General features: G+C 42.3%; 1 protein-coding gene across 3 annotated transcripts in view; it reads right to left on the bottom strand.

Annotated features, from left to right (window-relative positions):
* LOC137130175 (transcription factor HIVEP3) overlaps positions 1-17,484 on the bottom strand; it is a 37,003-nt gene that overhangs the window by 9,353 nt on the left and 10,166 nt on the right. Inside the window, exons 2-3 of one of the 3 annotated variants that reach the window (XM_067509992.1) lie at positions 8,443-8,552; positions 1,038-3,384 (exon numbers count right to left, since the gene is read on the bottom strand). In XM_067509992.1, coding sequence (XP_067366093.1) covers positions 1,038-3,033 — 1,996 coding nt within the window. In that variant the 5' untranslated portion in view covers positions 3,034-3,384; positions 8,443-8,552. Of the gene's footprint in view, positions 1-1,037; positions 3,385-5,536; positions 6,876-8,442; positions 8,553-17,484 lie in introns of those variants that run through there. The other 2 variants (XM_067509993.1, XM_067509991.1) reach the window with 2 other exon arrangements.

Raw genomic sequence — 17,484 nt, 5'->3', positions numbered from 1 at the left:
AAGCGACCCTTAGAAATCTCAAGCCTGTTGGGACGCTGTGTGAAATGTAAATAAAAACAGAATACGACAGATTGCAAATCATGTGAAGCCTATATTTGATTAGGATTAGGACAAAGAAAACGTATCATTTGGAAAATTTGGAAAATACAGTTTAGAAGTTTGCACACTTCTCACAGTTATGATGATGATTATGTTGCCACAGGCATTTAGCCTGTGGCATCATACTCACCTTTCTGAGAACTGTGCTCGACAAACTTGGTCAGTTTCAGTTTCCAATTTTATAAAAATTTATATAATTTTTTATATAAACAGCTGATTAGACTGAAGCATTGCATAAAATTTGCCATTGTTTTCTTATTGTTTTCAACAGGTCACTACAATTAGCATAAGTTTAGGTGAGAAGAGTAACAGGTGAGTTGATGTCACATTTCTGTAAGTTTGTCTTCTGCCTGTTCAACAGTTGTTTGATAAAATGCTTGTAGTCTTTTCATCACTGGTGGATTTTGGTCTGCATATTGGGCATTGTCATCTTGTACAAACTCCAACTGTGAGTCTGCTCTACTGCAGCTGTGTATTTGTGTTAATGAATGTCCCTCCTTCCCCCTCTCCTCCTCCAAGACGCAGAGCAGCAGACCTAGCATGTGACTGTACACCATAATTCATCTCCAAACCAAAGGTAGGAAGAGGTTAACGTAATTTTGAGATAAAGTGGTACCTGTGTGTTGTATGGGATAACTTTAACAACTGTGCATATGAGTACACAGGGACCTACAACACAATCATGGTATTGGCATTGATGCATTGCTAATCACTACAGTTCTTGAATTATAACATTAGTTTTTTAGTTTCTATACTACATTACCGTATCCTTGGTGTGGTGTATTTTGCCAGCATTACAGATGTAGGTATTGACTTGAAATGTTTATTTTTTTCCTTTGCTATTTGGGTTTGTCAGATGTTGAAAGGTTTGTAAGAAAAGAAACATTTTGCTCATACAAGGTCACTTTATCTGCTACTGCAGAGATACACAAACTAACCTGAGAGGGCCTGGCTGTGCTCTGGTCTGCTTGGCACTGGGAGACCTGCAGAGCTGCCTGACATGGCTACAGGCCCAGGGCTCGGAGGGTCTTCCTCCAGGCTCTCCTCTTTCCTCCTCTTCCTTACAGCCATGGCCAGAGCTCGGAACTTATAGTGCATCATCATTTGCGGGCGATCCTCCCTGCATGTTTTACTTGCATCTCCACTCTCTTTTTCCAGCATTTGCTTTCCTGGGCAGATGCCTCTGTGGGCTGTGTACCCTTCACTATGCTGGAAGCGAGCCCTGCATGCTTCACATTCAAACAGGCTGAGACTCTTTTCCTGTTGTTGCTGCTGTGGCTGCCTGCCTACTTCACTTCTTCTGGCTGTGGAGGAGGAGGAGGTGGGACTGGCCTCTTCCAGCATTAACTCAGCTCCCAGGGGAACTTCTATGGCAGGCTGGCGCCTCAGCATACGCTGGGCATGGCCAACCCTCATTTCTGCTACCACTGCTTGCTGCTCGTCGAATGACTGGCAAAGACGGTAATCTCTGGGAGACATGATGCCAGCAGTAGCGGGCTCTCCTTGGCTGGTAGATGATGGCATTGAGTGGCTTCTAAGCAGAGGCACTGATGACAGCTCCTGTGTACCTGGTGGCTCTGCCCCAGGATAGTAAAAGTGCCTCAAGCCACTGGGACCAGGGACTTCTCCCTTGTAATCAAACGAATAGAGATCTTTAGGGGTGGTAAATTTAGGTGACTCCATGCTGCTCTTCCTAGACAGAGAGGAACGTCGGGGCTTTACACTGTCAATTTCACTAGTGTCTACTACAGCTTCATTGATAGTGATGAGTTTTGTGATGTGTTCTATAACTTGGGTTTTGGGTACAGCAAATGGAATGCTCTTCTCCTCTGTTCCTGAGGATGAAGAACAAGGCTGATGCTGATGTGGACCGCGCTGCTGCCCTCCCAACCTTCCATATTTACCTAGAATTATTTCTGCATAGGATTTGGCACTTGCACTAGGAGGGCTAACTTGAGACAAGTCAGTACTGCCTCCAGAGAAATAGCCAGACTCTGTGCTTCCCTTACTGCCAGGTCCTAAAGAAGAAGATGAGGTTGAGAGGGAGGAGGGAGGGTCATCTGAAGCAGCCATGGGGCCACGCTTTCTTTCACTAAGCCTAAGCGCCAGTCTTTGCTTAACAGCGTGGGAATCTTCAGGCTTCTGGCTCTCCTCTAAGCATCCTAGCAGCTCCTTAGCACATTTTCTCTGTTGTCTCAACATCTCCTTAGAGGAAGATTTTCTGTGTTGACCTGTTTCTTCCTCAGACTCAGTGCTTTCTCCCTCCGTGTGTTCCTCAGGGTCTTCTCCAACGGCACTGCCCTCTGGTCCACTCAAACTGGGCTCATCACGACTAGATGCCAGCCCTGCTTTAATGCGATGGGCATGGGACTTGCGGTGCTTATACAAGTTGCTCTTGGTCTTAAAAGAAAAACCACAGGGGGCACAAGGGTAGGGTCTTTCTCCTGTATGGGAGCGAATGTGTTTCTGAAGAACGCTTGGCTTGGCACATGGACGGCCACAGTAAGTGCATACATATTTCCCTGGTTTCTGGGGCTTTTTCTCCCCTTTTCTTGGGGAGCTGACCCCTTCTAGGCCCTCTTGGGTGGACTGAGGTGGGACCCCAATAACAGGCTCACCCCGGGCAGAGGAAGTAGAGGGAAGGGATGAGGTTGTTGAGGAAGCTGAAGACAAGAATGTGCTTCCTGCGGTTCCTGGTGTGTCTGATTGCTGCCATGCTACCGCTTGCTGCTGCTGTAACCGAAGGAGAAGGTCAGTGCGTTTAGGTTGGCGATTTTGCAGGCGGCCCAAGCCTCTATGTATGGGACGAGTATTAGAGGGCTGCTGGGACTGCTGAGGTGGACAAGATCCTAGCGAGGATTCAGGTGTCACATGCTGCTGCTCTTGCCTTCCAGAGCGCTCCCCATCAGCTGGACGGCTGGGCTCAGCCTCCATAGAGTGGGGAGGACGCCTCACAGACACACAAGGAAGCGCTCTCTGAGCCTCATGGAGCTAACCACATGGCAGCAGAGAGGTCAGAGGCAGGGGAACATTGACAGACTGAGTTGTAAATCAAAACAAAAGGCCTTTTTCAGTGTGGGCCAAAAGTTATTCAAGAGGACCAAATGAGGCATCATTAAAAGGTGCCCTGGAGCTGCATGGATGCAGGTAAACATGGATCCACTTGCAGTTCAAAGCGGCTCTGCTTCTGTCCTGCCTCTGCCATTCTAGCAGTCCTCCCAAGGTCTTCTCTGCATCTCTTTTCCTGGATTTCAGGAGGGGTAGCTATTCAGCTCCTGAATGGGTCTACATAAACACAAAAAAGACAAAGAAGAACCCAGTCAGAAAAGTAGACAGATATTAATCATTAGTATCATATTATCATACACCCTAATAAAAGCAGTCACATACTGTATTATGACAAACAGGGTTAAATTTGTACTAATGCAGAGTGGGGTCGGTGTTATAATGAGGACCTTAGCGAAGTAATCACATCAGCATCATGTTATTGCTCTTATCTGTCCTGGCTTTGACTCTTAATAAGCTGATAATGTGCAGTGCTTCAGGAGAGAGAGGCATGCCTGATGCATTAAAATGTTGGGTCAAGATGTTCCATTACTGTTACACTTGCAAAAGACATGGTGAACTGAGCACACAGACATCAATTAAGCACATGTCTGCATTCTTTGTAAACACTTGTAAATCTCCTACAAATTTAGATAAAATAAAAACTCCCTTGAAATCAAGACCCCCACTCAAAAGAGTCATATCTGATTCAATTCTGACCGATGTGGCCTCCTCTGCAGGAGTCAGACCAGTGCAGAGCCAGCCAGGCAACAGGCACAGCACAGGCACCAACAGAACAGACCACAGTGTCAGGGCAAGGAGTCAAAACAAATGTTTGAAATATAGCCTATGCTTATCTGATCTGGCACTAAAGTTGAGGGTGGGAAAACAGAAGGGGCAGCTTTCTAGTGGATAAGAGGACTGGCCAGCAATTGGGTTTCAGTCTGTGCCCTTTATACTCAACTGTTACAGCCACCAGGGTCCAGGTTTTATAGTGGAACAAGTGTGGTCGCTTGTTACAAAGCTTGCTGTGAAACCTTTTCTCAAGACAGATCTATGGTAATATTTCGCACTAACACACTACTAAAAATCTGTGTTTATGAGAAGTCAGGTGTAGCTAATCATGAAGACTTGTAAGTGAAGTTACATTGAAATCTTTCGTTTTATCAAGATGTATGTACTGTAATTTCTCACTTACTACAAACCGTGCACTCCTTTTCAACTCAGAACAATGGACTCTTGTATCACAGCCAATCAAAACACATTCTGGGAATGGACAGAGCGAATCAAAACATTTTCACTGCGGACCCATGCCCAGCTGCTAATAATTCCAGTGCAGGCTCATCCAGAGTATCAATCATCATTTAAGACGCTGACACTACTCACAAACTCTAGAGATCAGTGTTCGCTAAAGAAACTGTGCAGGATATTTACCTCACAGCCATAGATCGTTTGATGGTGTAGACAGCATGCACCACCTCCACAGCCAAGGACATACCAGTAGAGATAACAGGGCAGGGAGGTTTCTAATGCTTTGTGCTGATCCGGAGCAAACCACAGTAACTGACTGTGAACTGTATGTATGTTCTTTAATACCGTAGTTGTGTTTTTTTAGTTATGAGTCAGAAAAGCTTGAAATGAAGTGAGGAGAGAAAAGAGAAAAGAGAAAAGATTGAATCCTTGATCCAGTGGCTGAATAAACAGACCCAACAGAAGACTGAAGCATAAGGTGCAAGTAGTGGCAAGGCAGCACTGACAGTTTTTTTTTAATGAGCAACACTTTTGCTCTCTCCGTATGCCTAAAAAACACTCTGCACAGTCAGCCTTCATTAGAGGCAGTTTACCGTGGGGACAGAAAGAAAAAATCACTCTTTTTGGATACAACTTGACAGATTCTTGGCTCTATTCCAATGTTTCCCCACATCTGCTAAGGACTGATCATCTGTTTAGTGTGTGTTTCTCGAAGCCGACCAACACTTTGATTACAGCACACTTTTAGCATCAACTCTCAGCAGTTATGCAAAACAAACTGAATTAACACCATTTAAATTTACTTCTCAGTTCTCACTTGCCTGTCTTACACCATTTCAACTGTACTGAGAGACATTTGTGTCTTAAAAGTGTTAAAAGGAGTGGAGGAGGGAAAAAATATAGCAAGCATGTATTATATAGCAAAATGTCACAACTTTAGATTTAAAGAAGGACAATGCTGTGCAGGACTGAGCATGGAGGGAAGCACAAAGAGCAAGACAAATAGTCTTGGTCAGGCCCCTGTAATGTGCTCATGAAGTGGTTATCACAGTGTTAGTTTAATGATCTCTGGCATAGCTATTGATGCAGCCCTTAAACAGGGTGATTAGAAGGTTTTAAGGTTGGGGAGAGCACTGCTTACATTATTCATGGCAGTCTAGTCTGCCAGTGCGGAGTGGAGAAACACACTGTCAAGGCCTTGCCAGGAAGATGAGTAAAAGGAATGCCAGTCTCTTGCCTAGATTAGGCCAAAAGACACACACACACACACAGTGTACAGTAATACCCCTCCCCAGAACCATACCCACTGACACACACCAGCCCTAAATCCAGTCTGACAAATCAGACCAGCCAATCAGCTTCAGTGCCCTGAGGTGACCTACTCCAGTTCAACTCAGTCTGTTGATGTTTGATAAGGGGTTTTCCTTTTTCATCGTCCTCATTCCACAGGGATGATTTATTTCCAAAGGTGCCTAGTGCATACAAGGATCCATTGCTGTATAAGCTTTAAAAACACCTTCAGAAATCCGTTGTTTATAGATGAAAATTGCATGGCAATGCAATACTTCTGTTAAAGCATCAATATTGTTAATTTATCTACCTGTATTGATGAAGGTGGGGCAAAAGTTTTTCACTCTTATGTGCAAGCCGGATGTGAGCAAACTATGCAGCTGTAATTTGGCATAATTTTTATTTGGTAGTGTTAGATCAAACCCACAAAGCTAATATTAGTAGCAGTTTGCAAAACAGCAACTGGGTTTTCCAACTCCAGTCTTACTTAAACCATTAGATGATAATTCATACCACAGCCTCATGATGTAAGCAGAGATCTGCTGTGTGAACTAGTTTCTGTGTCTAAAATGTGATTAACGACCGGTCCACAGAGAGATGACGATAGAATGAGTCAGGAACGTGTGTGTGAGAGAGATATGCATGTGTGTGGGTACATGCAAAAGGGGTTTGGCAGCAGAAACAGGCAATGATGTGGGTACCCAAGGGAACCCTGACACACGGAAGAGCTCACGCCCAATATCTTCACACACATACAAACACACTAGTTCTCTGTGTCAAACACACTGAGACACACACAATCTCTCTCTCTCTCTCTCTCTCTCTCTCTCTCTCAAACAGACTTTCACACACAATCTTCTTCTATCATATCTGATGTGTCTGTTACGTTGAGCAGTACTTGTAAACTCTAAATGCCATTGTCAAGCAAATATTTAGTTTAACTCCTAAATAAGTAGTGCAAGGGCTATGCAGCAATTTTACACTTAAAACTTCATTATCATGCACAGAAGAGTATGGCTGACGGAGCTTGTGTTCATTTCCTCGTCGATACCCAGATGTATTCATTCAGCTGGTAATGATGGATATAAATACGGGCCAAACATTGAATTACCTTGTGCACTGAGAATAGATCAACCCTCTTAAGTGCTTTTTAAAAATCTGCTGTCATACTGTACAAACACCCTCCCAAACACACACACACACACACACACACACACACACACACACACACACACACACACACACACACACACACCTCTCTCTTTCCATTCTCTCTTACTGGCAGTAGACTGGTGCAGGTTCCCATGGAAACCAGCCTACTCTGAGCAACGGCAGATGGAGAGAGAGCTGGAGGTCTAAATTTATCTCCCAGCATCCTCTCTGACTACAGACGCACACTGGCAGCAGGAAGTGAGGAGGGGAAACGCTTGGCCTTGCATGCATTGACAAGCTGGCATGACCCTTGACATCTTACCCCCTTTGAGTGGTGACAGGTTGTTGTCACATAGAGTACTACCTATGACACCTCGAATGGCAAAGCTCATAATCTCAATGCAACGTTTGATGATGTACTAGAGGCTCTGCAACATTTACAAAGTGTAAGGGAAATAGAAAGTTACTTTTACCTTTCCCCACTTACCAATCCCAGTAGGAGCCGTGTGCTACGGAGGATGCTGTCTGAAACAACACTACATACCAGAGCACTCACTCACCTCCCTCAGTTCTGTGTGGGATGCATCGGGATTGCTGTACCTCTGAGACAAGAGGGTGCAGAGAAAGATTTCACAGGGCTTTGATACGACTAGCAGTTCACAAACTGCACAGTGTTCACTTTGATTACACACAAGCCAGTGAACTACAGGTTAATACTGTCCTTTAAATAAAACACACACTTTGACCACCTTTAAATCTATTCCTCAATGGCAAGAGAAGATCACACTGAGAGTTTTTTTAATAACAGCCATGCTAGTGGAAACTCTGGGTTTCTGGTGACAAAAATCACCTGCAAAATAAACTGACCACAACTTGGACTAAATTGCTGGTTTCCTTGTCATTTTATTTGCGGTCTTTTTGTATTTATGGTTGAGAAATTGCCTTAAAAGGCTTTGCCTCCAATTGGTGAGGTGATCTATGCTTGGATCCTCTGGTCTGGTAAAGAACAAATTGTATATATTATATATACAATATATATAAAAAATGTATATAAAATCTGGAAGAAATGGAGAAACCCCAGGCAAGACCAACAGAGGAGGGGTCCCTGAGCCAGGATGAGTACGCCACATGTCTGAAAACGTCTGAGTGAGTCTTAGTGCACTGTACTCTTTCAACTTTAATTAAATCTGTGAATTAGAAATATTTAATACACTTGAGTGACATCTTTAGACTTTGTAGGTTGTCCTTAAAATAGTAATAAAGACTTTTCCAACATTAAGAGACTAAGTCTTTTAATTAACAAAATACACCTCGGGATGCTAAGGTCCTAGATCATGATGTACAAAATTAACTTAAAATATTCTAACAAAATTTCTAAACAAAAACAAGTTGAACTGTTGAACTTAATGACTATTTTACAGTAGCTGACAAAGAAGTAATAATAAAGAGCGAAAGAGGAGGGGAAAAGGTTAAGTAGAGAGTAAGACAGAGATGGATTACAATAAAAGATGAAGAGAGAGAAGCAGAGTGAGGGGAGGGGGAACAAACAGAGAAAGAGACAGAGAGAGAGAGAGAGAGTAACAGACAGCTTGGAGTTTAGATTACCTGACAAAGCAGTCTGGTCTTCCCCCTCAGAGACGCTTCACAGGCACTGCGAGACGAGCAGGGAGAGCCAGAGAGTGAGAGCGGATATGACTGTTTGAGTGGGTGTGTTACTGAGAGAGAGAGAGAGAGAGAGAGATAGATAGAGAGAGAGAAAGAAAGTAAGTGAGAGAGAGAAGGAGAAAAATGAGAGAGAAAGGCTGGGGTGAGGCAAAAAAAAATGATGGACAGGGAAGAAGGGAGGATAACACCATATGAATGTTTCCACTGTACTAAATGTAAGAGGAGGAGGAGGCAGACACAGAAGCAAAAAGAAACTAAAAGCGACTCATATTCTTGTAGCATGAGTAACATCTCAAAAAAAGGAAAAAAATCACATCATAGTCTCTGAAACCACAGTAACATCATCAATGGTCAAGTTTTTTTTATTGCCAATGCAACCAAAGTGCATAACAAACCACGAAAGTGAAAGCAAAAACATATGCCTACACATTCAGGACAGAACGTGGGCTGCTGTTTCTTTAAGTCACACATACTCAGCAGCGGTGGCACATTGCTGATGGATAGGGTTACAAACAGTCTTTTATGGGGTTTTCCCCTGCAACAAAGGACCCTGGAGGTGATTCCTTGCAATTATTGCTTCCTTATCAAGGAAGTCATGTTATTGTAGTGGTGGGAGATGAAAAGAAACCTAATAATCTCTGTCTTAGTTAATAGCCACCTCCCTATATGCCTGCCTGTTTATGTATATCTTCCAGTTTTAGCATGAGTGCCACTTTGCTGCATCTGTAAATGAATTTTCAAAGTGGAATCCATTCAAGCAAGCCCCCGCATTACACAGAACTCAGGCTAGGCCTATCAGCAGTGCAACACAAGAAACAGACAGACAGAATTGAGAATGAACGGAGGTCCTGCTGTTTCATACAGCTTAGCCTCATTGGCAGAGCACCGGAAATGTGAGTCACACACTCTAAAATAAACACTCTCACACAGCGATGAGCCGGCACACAGAACGAGCTGGGCTACTGATCAGAAGGCAGGCAGAGGGAACATGGATCCTGACAGGCCAGCAATATGTGGGGGCCTGGTGGGACTCACAGCCAGGTGATAAGATGAGTCAAACTGCAAAGACAGTTCACTTGTTCTCCTATTATTTAATTCTATTTCTTTTTAACCTCATATATACCTGCTAATTTGCTCCCTCTAACAAATCTCTCATTTGTGTTTTCTTCTTTTCTTGTCTTCCCCACAGGTCCTCCCATTCTTTCTCCTCTGCTCTGTATTTCCTCTCTCATATGATTTGGTTCCAGTCAGTAGGAGTGTTGTTGAGGACTTAGTGATTACCCCTGACTCTGTCCGGCTGCTGCCTGACTGCTGCAGAGCACTGTGCTGCCTGATGCTGGGTTACTCTCCCAGGCTGCTGGCCGAGGCACTGTATTGTGTCTGCTTGAATGTGCTCATTGTCATCCTTACAACACACACCTTCTGCACTGTACTTTCGTGTGAGGGACCTTAACCCATCCGTCATCCCTTTGTCCTCTGTTCCTCAGACTGAGGGGTTGTGACGGGAAGGTGGTGGGGGGAGCAGAGGCCTGGAAACAAAACTGCCACTGTGGCAATGATTGACAGAAAAGCCGCTGTAAACAGACGTAATGATTAGTAAGGCTGGGGACCAGGCTTTAGACACACAGTGTTTTTAGAAGCCTTGAAAGAACTGGGAGATGTTAAGCCCAGTAGCCCTGCACACTAAAACAAAGAGACAATATTGAAAACAACTCAAAATGGGAAGTGGGACATTACGGAAGGCGTGAATGCAAGCTTTCTTTACACTATAATAAATGGTAGCCATATGCTACAAACTGGTCCCAAGCATGTCAGGCCCATATTATGCAAAGCTGTTCTCATTTACAGTAAATGGAAACAAGGGCTCCCCTGTGGTATGGTCACATGAGGCAAAGTAACATACAGTATATGACACACAGCTACCTATACAGAAGCAACCAACACCTAAAATGCAAACATCATCCTTTATAAGAAATGTTATGCTGTTCTTGAGCAGCCAAACACTATAATTTAGGCCAAATTAGTGGTTTGTGCATTTACAGAAAACCATACAGATGACATATTTTGGGACTTTCAGGCAATAAACTGCAGACACAAGCAGTAAAATGAGTAAATATGGGAGTATTCAGAGATGGTTCTCTCTGTTCTGAGGGCAGATTATTTCAGACATGTGGTATTCCAGTAAACTGACCCCCCCCCTCGTCCATTTGAGTGTGGTGTTATGATAGAAACAAGATCCATTTAAATAAGTAGCCCACCTAGTTTGTAAAAAACACTGTGGCTCAGAATTGCTCTACTTGTTTGTGTTTTGTTGGAAAAAAATTTTTATGGGAACATAAAAAACCAATAATCTATAAAGAAGCCCCACTATCTTAGTATGACGTAAATTTAATAACAAATGTGCATTACAAAGCTGAAGTACAGCTGAAATTAAGATAACGAACATTTATCACAGACGCAAATCAACCACAACCACATTGAAGTCTGTTAGCATAAACCAAAAATTAATTGAAGCCAAACTAAAAGCTTAAAAACAGGGGGTTGAAAATTAGCTATAGCCTCAAATGGACATAAAGTGTTAGTGGAGAGAGGTCTTAGACATGCAACCGGCCACCTAATGGAGTTGAGCATGCTAGTCTTGTGCTACTGTCAATCGATATGTATCCTCAGCAGATGTGATATCTGATCCTGTAAAATACTGAAAGACAGACCACCCTCATTTTCACAAAGTATCTCCCCTTTTTTAATGTCAAAGGGGTTTTCTGATTTTCACTATTTCATTCTGTCTCTAAGATACACAGAAATGTGCAATTCCCTCAGTGCAGCCACTCTCTCCCCATTTAGTTCTCAATTTCAGCCATGCAACACACTCTCATTATCTTTTCCTTTTCCATGGTGCTAAACCATTAATAAGCAGTACTCTCTTTATATGTGGTAAAGTAAATTTCATATGTGTATTTTGAAGGCTACCGGGAAATCATGTCTCCAGGGTTGCTGTGAGTGGTGATTATTGAAAGCAGCCTGCCATGAGTAAAGTCCCTAATTAGTAAGTGATAAGCTATATGGAGCTGATACTGTATATTAGCAATTTGAGATGGTGATATAAAACCAACTACTATAGTTGTTTGGACGGTATAAGTATTTTCCGAGGTTTGATTCAGTGCCTTGAAGAATAAATCTTCTGACGTGGATCAATGGATAAAGGAGAGCAGCAGAGAAGAACAAAATGACTCAAAGGAGTTACTGTAACAGAAGTGAAACAGATATCAAGTGTTTGTGACAGAAACTTTACGTTATACTTTTTGGATAACACTACACCACACACAAAAATACATCAAGAATGGTGCACAAATGCAATAAAAGAGTGACAAAGCACTGAGGGGTAGGAGGGGGGCAGAAGTGGATAATTATAGAAAGAGGAACTAACTTTTCAAAAGCTGTCCTCCACGCACCCACAGGTTTCACTGATGCATGGATGTCAAGATCACGGTTGACATTCTCCCACGCGGCTCACTGTACCCACTGTTCACAGTTGGCTGCTTTATATTTGCTCTCGCTGTCATTGTATAGCTGGACATCAGGCAAACCTCTGCTAAGATGCTCTTCTTCAGTTAAGTCGATAAGAGTCAGGAAAAATACACTGCTCACGAGTGACTATAAAAGGAAACCAGTCATACTTTCTCAATGAGAAAGTAATTCAAATATTTTTGGGTGGTGAAAGTTAGAAAGCTTAACAACTTATATATCAACAACCAAAGCATAATACTTCAACTATCAGTATAATTATTTGGAGACCCGTCTACATGCTGTTAAAATGCACAACTGCCTGTGCATTTGTGGGGTTGTTTTTTGGGGGGGGCTAGTTTTGTAAAAATTATCTTTTTCTATGAAGTCACCCGTGTACATTGCTCCCCAGTAATGGGAAAGCCTGTGTTGGTTCCTCTTTCTGCAGCTGCTGTGCTGCATCCTGTGTGAAGCTGCAGCAGGTACAACGAGCCCTGCTGTGGCACTGTGCATAACCTGGCGCCATGCCTTATCTGCACATCTCAGTAACCTGTGACCATGTTAATCCAAACTGTTATGTTTAAGCTGCTGGTGCTTTTAGCGCTGCCTGCACAAACACAGACACTGGGAAGAGTCAACAGGTGGAAGCTCAGCCTGAGTGTGTTCAAACATGAGGACCAGGTCGCAGAATGTATCAACACGGCCTCCATCCCCCGCCTTCCTTTCCTGGCCTGGCAGAGGGGCACCCTTCTGATTACTCAAAGCCATGGCCAGTCCAAGTAATTGCTACCCACAGTGACAAACAACTCCATTCAGCCTAAGTGTCGGTTTACAGTTTACTCTCCCTCCTGGCTGTGAGCCCCCACTGCCCATTCTGCCTGGTGCCACGCTGCATTCGTAGCTTGTCAACAAAGACTCTCCTAACGCTTCAACGCCTCATCAGCCGTTCTTTAAACCATGCAAATTTAAAAATGTCATGAAGATAACCCACATGTTTACGTTGTGTAGTTGTTGTACATGTGAGTGTGAGTTCATGTGATACAGGGAGAGAAATGGAAGGAGTAACAAGACAAAAGTGAAGAGAAGTGTGTGAATGTGTAGGAGAGACATAGACACAAAAAAGACAGCAGTTGTATATGGTCATTTTAAGCCCTCAGTGCACAGCTCTGACCTACAGGAGTGTCTCTATCTACCATCTGAGACAATCTTATAAAAGGCTGCCAAAAGTGTGTGTGGTGTGCAACCTCTCTATCTTGAGACTTCAGCTCCAGGGCTGTATGAAACAGCCCATCAATCACACGACAATCAAGCACAGCCAAAACAGTTTCTAAGTAAATCTGTGTGTGTGTGTGTGTGCGTGTGTGTGTATGTGTGGAGTTGTGAAATGCTGAGTCTACAAAATACATAAATAAATCTCAGCTATAAATACTTACTTGCTGCATGAATATATTTTACATTTTGGTGTTATGAATTATAAAGCAGGATCTGGTTCCATCTACCTACTTATCTATGTGGGTTTTTTTACTTCAATCTCCTGAATCCTATTTCCCAACATTTCTCCTGTAAAGACATTGAAAATTATCAATCCCCCCCTGACTTCTTTCTTCTTCTTTTTTTGTCTCATACCATACTGTTTCAGATGTGCAGGTTAAATCTAACACACAACAAATCCAACCTGAGCAAACACAAAATTGCTCAAAAGGTTTCAAGTGAAGAGCCACAGTGAGAGCAAAAGCAGTACCATACCCATGGTCAGGCACGGTGGTGATGGTGTGGGGATGTTTGGTGTGTCAAGGCCAAGTTGACTTCCTATTATAGGGGAAAACCTAAATTCCACTCTGAAATAAAATGTCTGGTCATCAGTCCAAGTTGAAGCTCAGTTGCAACGTGCTTACGTAGCAAGACAATGACCCAAACAATATGTCCCATATCAAAAGAAATAAATGGAAGTTTTGGAGTGGCCTGAAGTAGCAATTACTTTTCACATTGGTGTTTCATGTATTGGATAACTTTTTGCTTTAATAAATGCTTTAACAAATAATTTAATACTCTTATTTTATGTTTATACACAAAACACATAGAAATTGGTAATTGGTTGTATATTTGTTCACAGCACTGCTCCTTTAATAATTAAGAAAAGTGGAATTTTTGCCTGCATCAAAAACTAACTGAGTTGTTTATAAAGTACAACATAAAAATACTCAACATCAATATCTCTTTCCAGAGACAAAGCCCTGTTTACTCTGGATAATCAATAGAAGTACTTTTTAGAAAACAAAGTTGCCATCACAACTGCTGAAAACTGCAGACGGCAAGTTCTGTCAGTAATTCAGAATACAGAATACACTGGTTCAGTGAAGAGAACGCTTAGAGCACCACAATCAAAATTCTTTCCACCTCAGCTTCAATGAAGTGGAAACAGATATCTCAGAAAGAGATCTGAAAATGTGAGCAAACTTTCTGCATGAATAAATACCAACAATGTTAAGCTTTTCATGTGTTTGGTGATCCAACCATCTATGAGCTTTCGAGTTTTTTCCACAGTTTGTCAGTGTCACATCGGTTTTTGTATCTTTGAAGCTGAGTATGCACAGATTTAGGACATTAATGGACATCTTTAAATGGCTGACCCATCACATTAGATTAATAAATCTAGATGCTTTTAAAATTGCTTCCTTACATTTTGATTTTGGAATTCTCAGTAGAAGTTGGGCAATTATTATCCAAATGAAACAATGTGGTAATGGTGGATCTACCAAAGCTTTAATGAGACCAAACTTGATAAATCATTGCGCTGCCTACAGTGTGCTAATCCTTAAAGTAGCAGTTGTCAACAACAAAGTGCTAAACCAAACTGATCTCTACTGTAAACACAAGGTCGAGAAAGATTAAAATGTCAAGATGAATGTCAATACTGTACCTGCAAGCAGCTTAGTAACAGGTGCAAGCAAGGCTGATAGGCTGGTGTCCAATTTCCATACTGGAACTTTGCTACAAAGAAACAGAGCTGCTCTAACAAAAAACATTTTCTTCCAGGTCCACTCGACTGCAAAACCGGCTGGCCCACTTTGCCTTACAAGACAGACAGAAATGTGTCACTGGCTGTACTCATTGTTGCTGGGAGGTGCCATCTACTCCGGCTACCGGGAAAGGCCACACACAGCCACACAGCATGGTTCCAAAGTGCAGTAACAAACCCATGTTCCTGAAAACACACACACTGTTTCTGAACGAGCCCAAACCGTAGTGTTCATATACAGTATATGAGATACACACACTACAGATGCCCATTTTTCTCTCTCCTGACCACCCAAGCTGTTCAAATTGGTCTAGAAGGTAACCGAGGCCTAAGGTCACATGACCCGCGTTAGGGGAATTTGCAGTGCATTCCTCCAGCTGTCATCGCCAGAAACCTGACTCCGAAGCCAGCTCGCCACCTCTCATTCCTCCTCTTCCACCATCCCACTCGTCTTCAGAACTGCATCCCTTTGCCTGTGAGCCTCATCATTTAAATACAAAGCAGAGAAACAAAGAGGCCCTTAAAATAGAGATGCTGTGGCTTTCAAAGAAGCACACTGCAGAGACAGAACACAACTAGGAAACAGAGAGAAGAGACAGACAACATGGAGAAAGACAGCAAGATAAGCAGGTTCATGAGACAATGTATTGACGTAGGACAGGTGGCTGGATACATTGATTTCCTGCTGGTTCTTGCCTGGTTACGTACGGCTGATTTGTCATTCAATACAAGTTGAAGCACTGTCTCTGAACATGCCCTTAGCTGTGCTTTACTGTCTTCTCTATAGCTATACACACACTGGATCATTATGTTACCTCAGTGAATGATTCCCCAGTGGGAATATTTACTGTAAGGGATTTCTATCATGGCAGCTTACTAGATAACAGTGCAATCTCAGCGTAACCTCAGGTACATGATTTGCTCACCTCAGTACCGCAGAGGGTAACAAGCCCTTGCATGATAAATTGGCCATTATAGAGGACAAATCACCAATTATATTTCTGATTTGGTGACACCTATTTAAACGTGCGGTAGCATATCCATTACAAAATGCACAGCTGCAACCACATGTTTATAAGTCATACTAGCTGTACTAACCAGATGTGACATTACCCCACCAAAGTCTCATACAGCCACTTATAAGCTGTCCACTGTTCTAGTGCTAAACTGAAAACAAAGTAAGAAGCCAAATTGTTTCATCTGAATGAGAGGAATAAATGACTTCAATGGAATGTGGGAGGAAACAATGTTGTTTTTTAGGAACAGATTTGCAATAATACTAATAGCCTAGTTGCTCCTGGAAGAGAGCTAGAGAAGAAACTTAATGGCACTCTCACTCCAGTGAATTAGGTGTAAGCTTACAGCTACAGTGGCAATTGGTTAGCTTAGGTCAAGAAATGAAAATGAGGAAATGGCAAAATCTACATGTAATTGGATTTAATACTTGCCACAGTACAGACACACTCATTTGGATTTTAAAACAGGGCAGCTATTAAATTGGTAATATTGTCTTGCAAAGCAGGGCAGACAGTGTTAGAATTAGGTGTGAGGAGTGATTTGAGAATCAGGTTAAATTTCATCCTCAACGGTTGTCATTTAATGTGCAGCGTGAGCTGGGTCCCAACGCCCAATTACCAGCATGATTAATGTACAGCAGTCTTCCACCAATCCCAGGGTTGTAGTTTCAATCCTCTGCTCTTCCAGTCACATGTTGTGTGACTGTAAGTGCCAATGGGTGAATGAAAAGCAGTGTAAAGCGCTATGGGTACCCATAAGGAAGAAAAGCAATATATAGATGCAGACCATTTACCATTTAAGGACAGGACTCTAAAGCTGAAAAGTTGCACAGCCAGAACATGTGTACCAGCCATGGATTTGTGTAAGGACAGCAAGCTGACATGATTTTATTTGTCTCTGTGCGATCATTAGAACAATGCAGATATTTAGGACAGGAGCACCCTTTTATGCATTCAACATCAGCTTTTCTGACACAGTTCATTTTTGTAGATTGGAATTCAATAGTTTCCATGCTTTGATTTGAACTGTTTCTGAGGTCAGTAGAATCTAGTTTACACAGCTTCACCTAATTCAGCTGCGCCTGGAGAGTGCATCTCTTTTATGGATCTTGGACCAACACAATAACTATTTTCAGAAATTGACTTAAGATGAATTTGACAGAGTTGTATGGAGAAAAGGCGAGCTTATTTATTATTTATCAAAAAGCCTGTACCAACTGTATAGCTCAATGATGTAACTTTTATACACTTAACATCATTTAATGTTCTTATGTTATAGTACACTGAGTGGAACTATAACCACAACACTGTTTGCTTAAGTTAAAATAATTTGGTATGACAACATGGAAAATGTGGTTCATGAATAACCTACTAATATGGTTTCAATGGTTTTGAGAACTAAAAACTTAATTAAATAACTATTTAACAAAAAGGGTAAACAAG

This window comes from Channa argus, chromosome 7 (genome assembly GCF_033026475.1).
Source record: "Channa argus isolate prfri chromosome 7, Channa argus male v1.0, whole genome shotgun sequence".
NCBI classification, from domain to species: Eukaryota; Metazoa; Chordata; class Actinopteri; order Anabantiformes; family Channidae; genus Channa; species Channa argus.
This window is presented reverse-complemented; position numbering and strand designations above follow the sequence as displayed.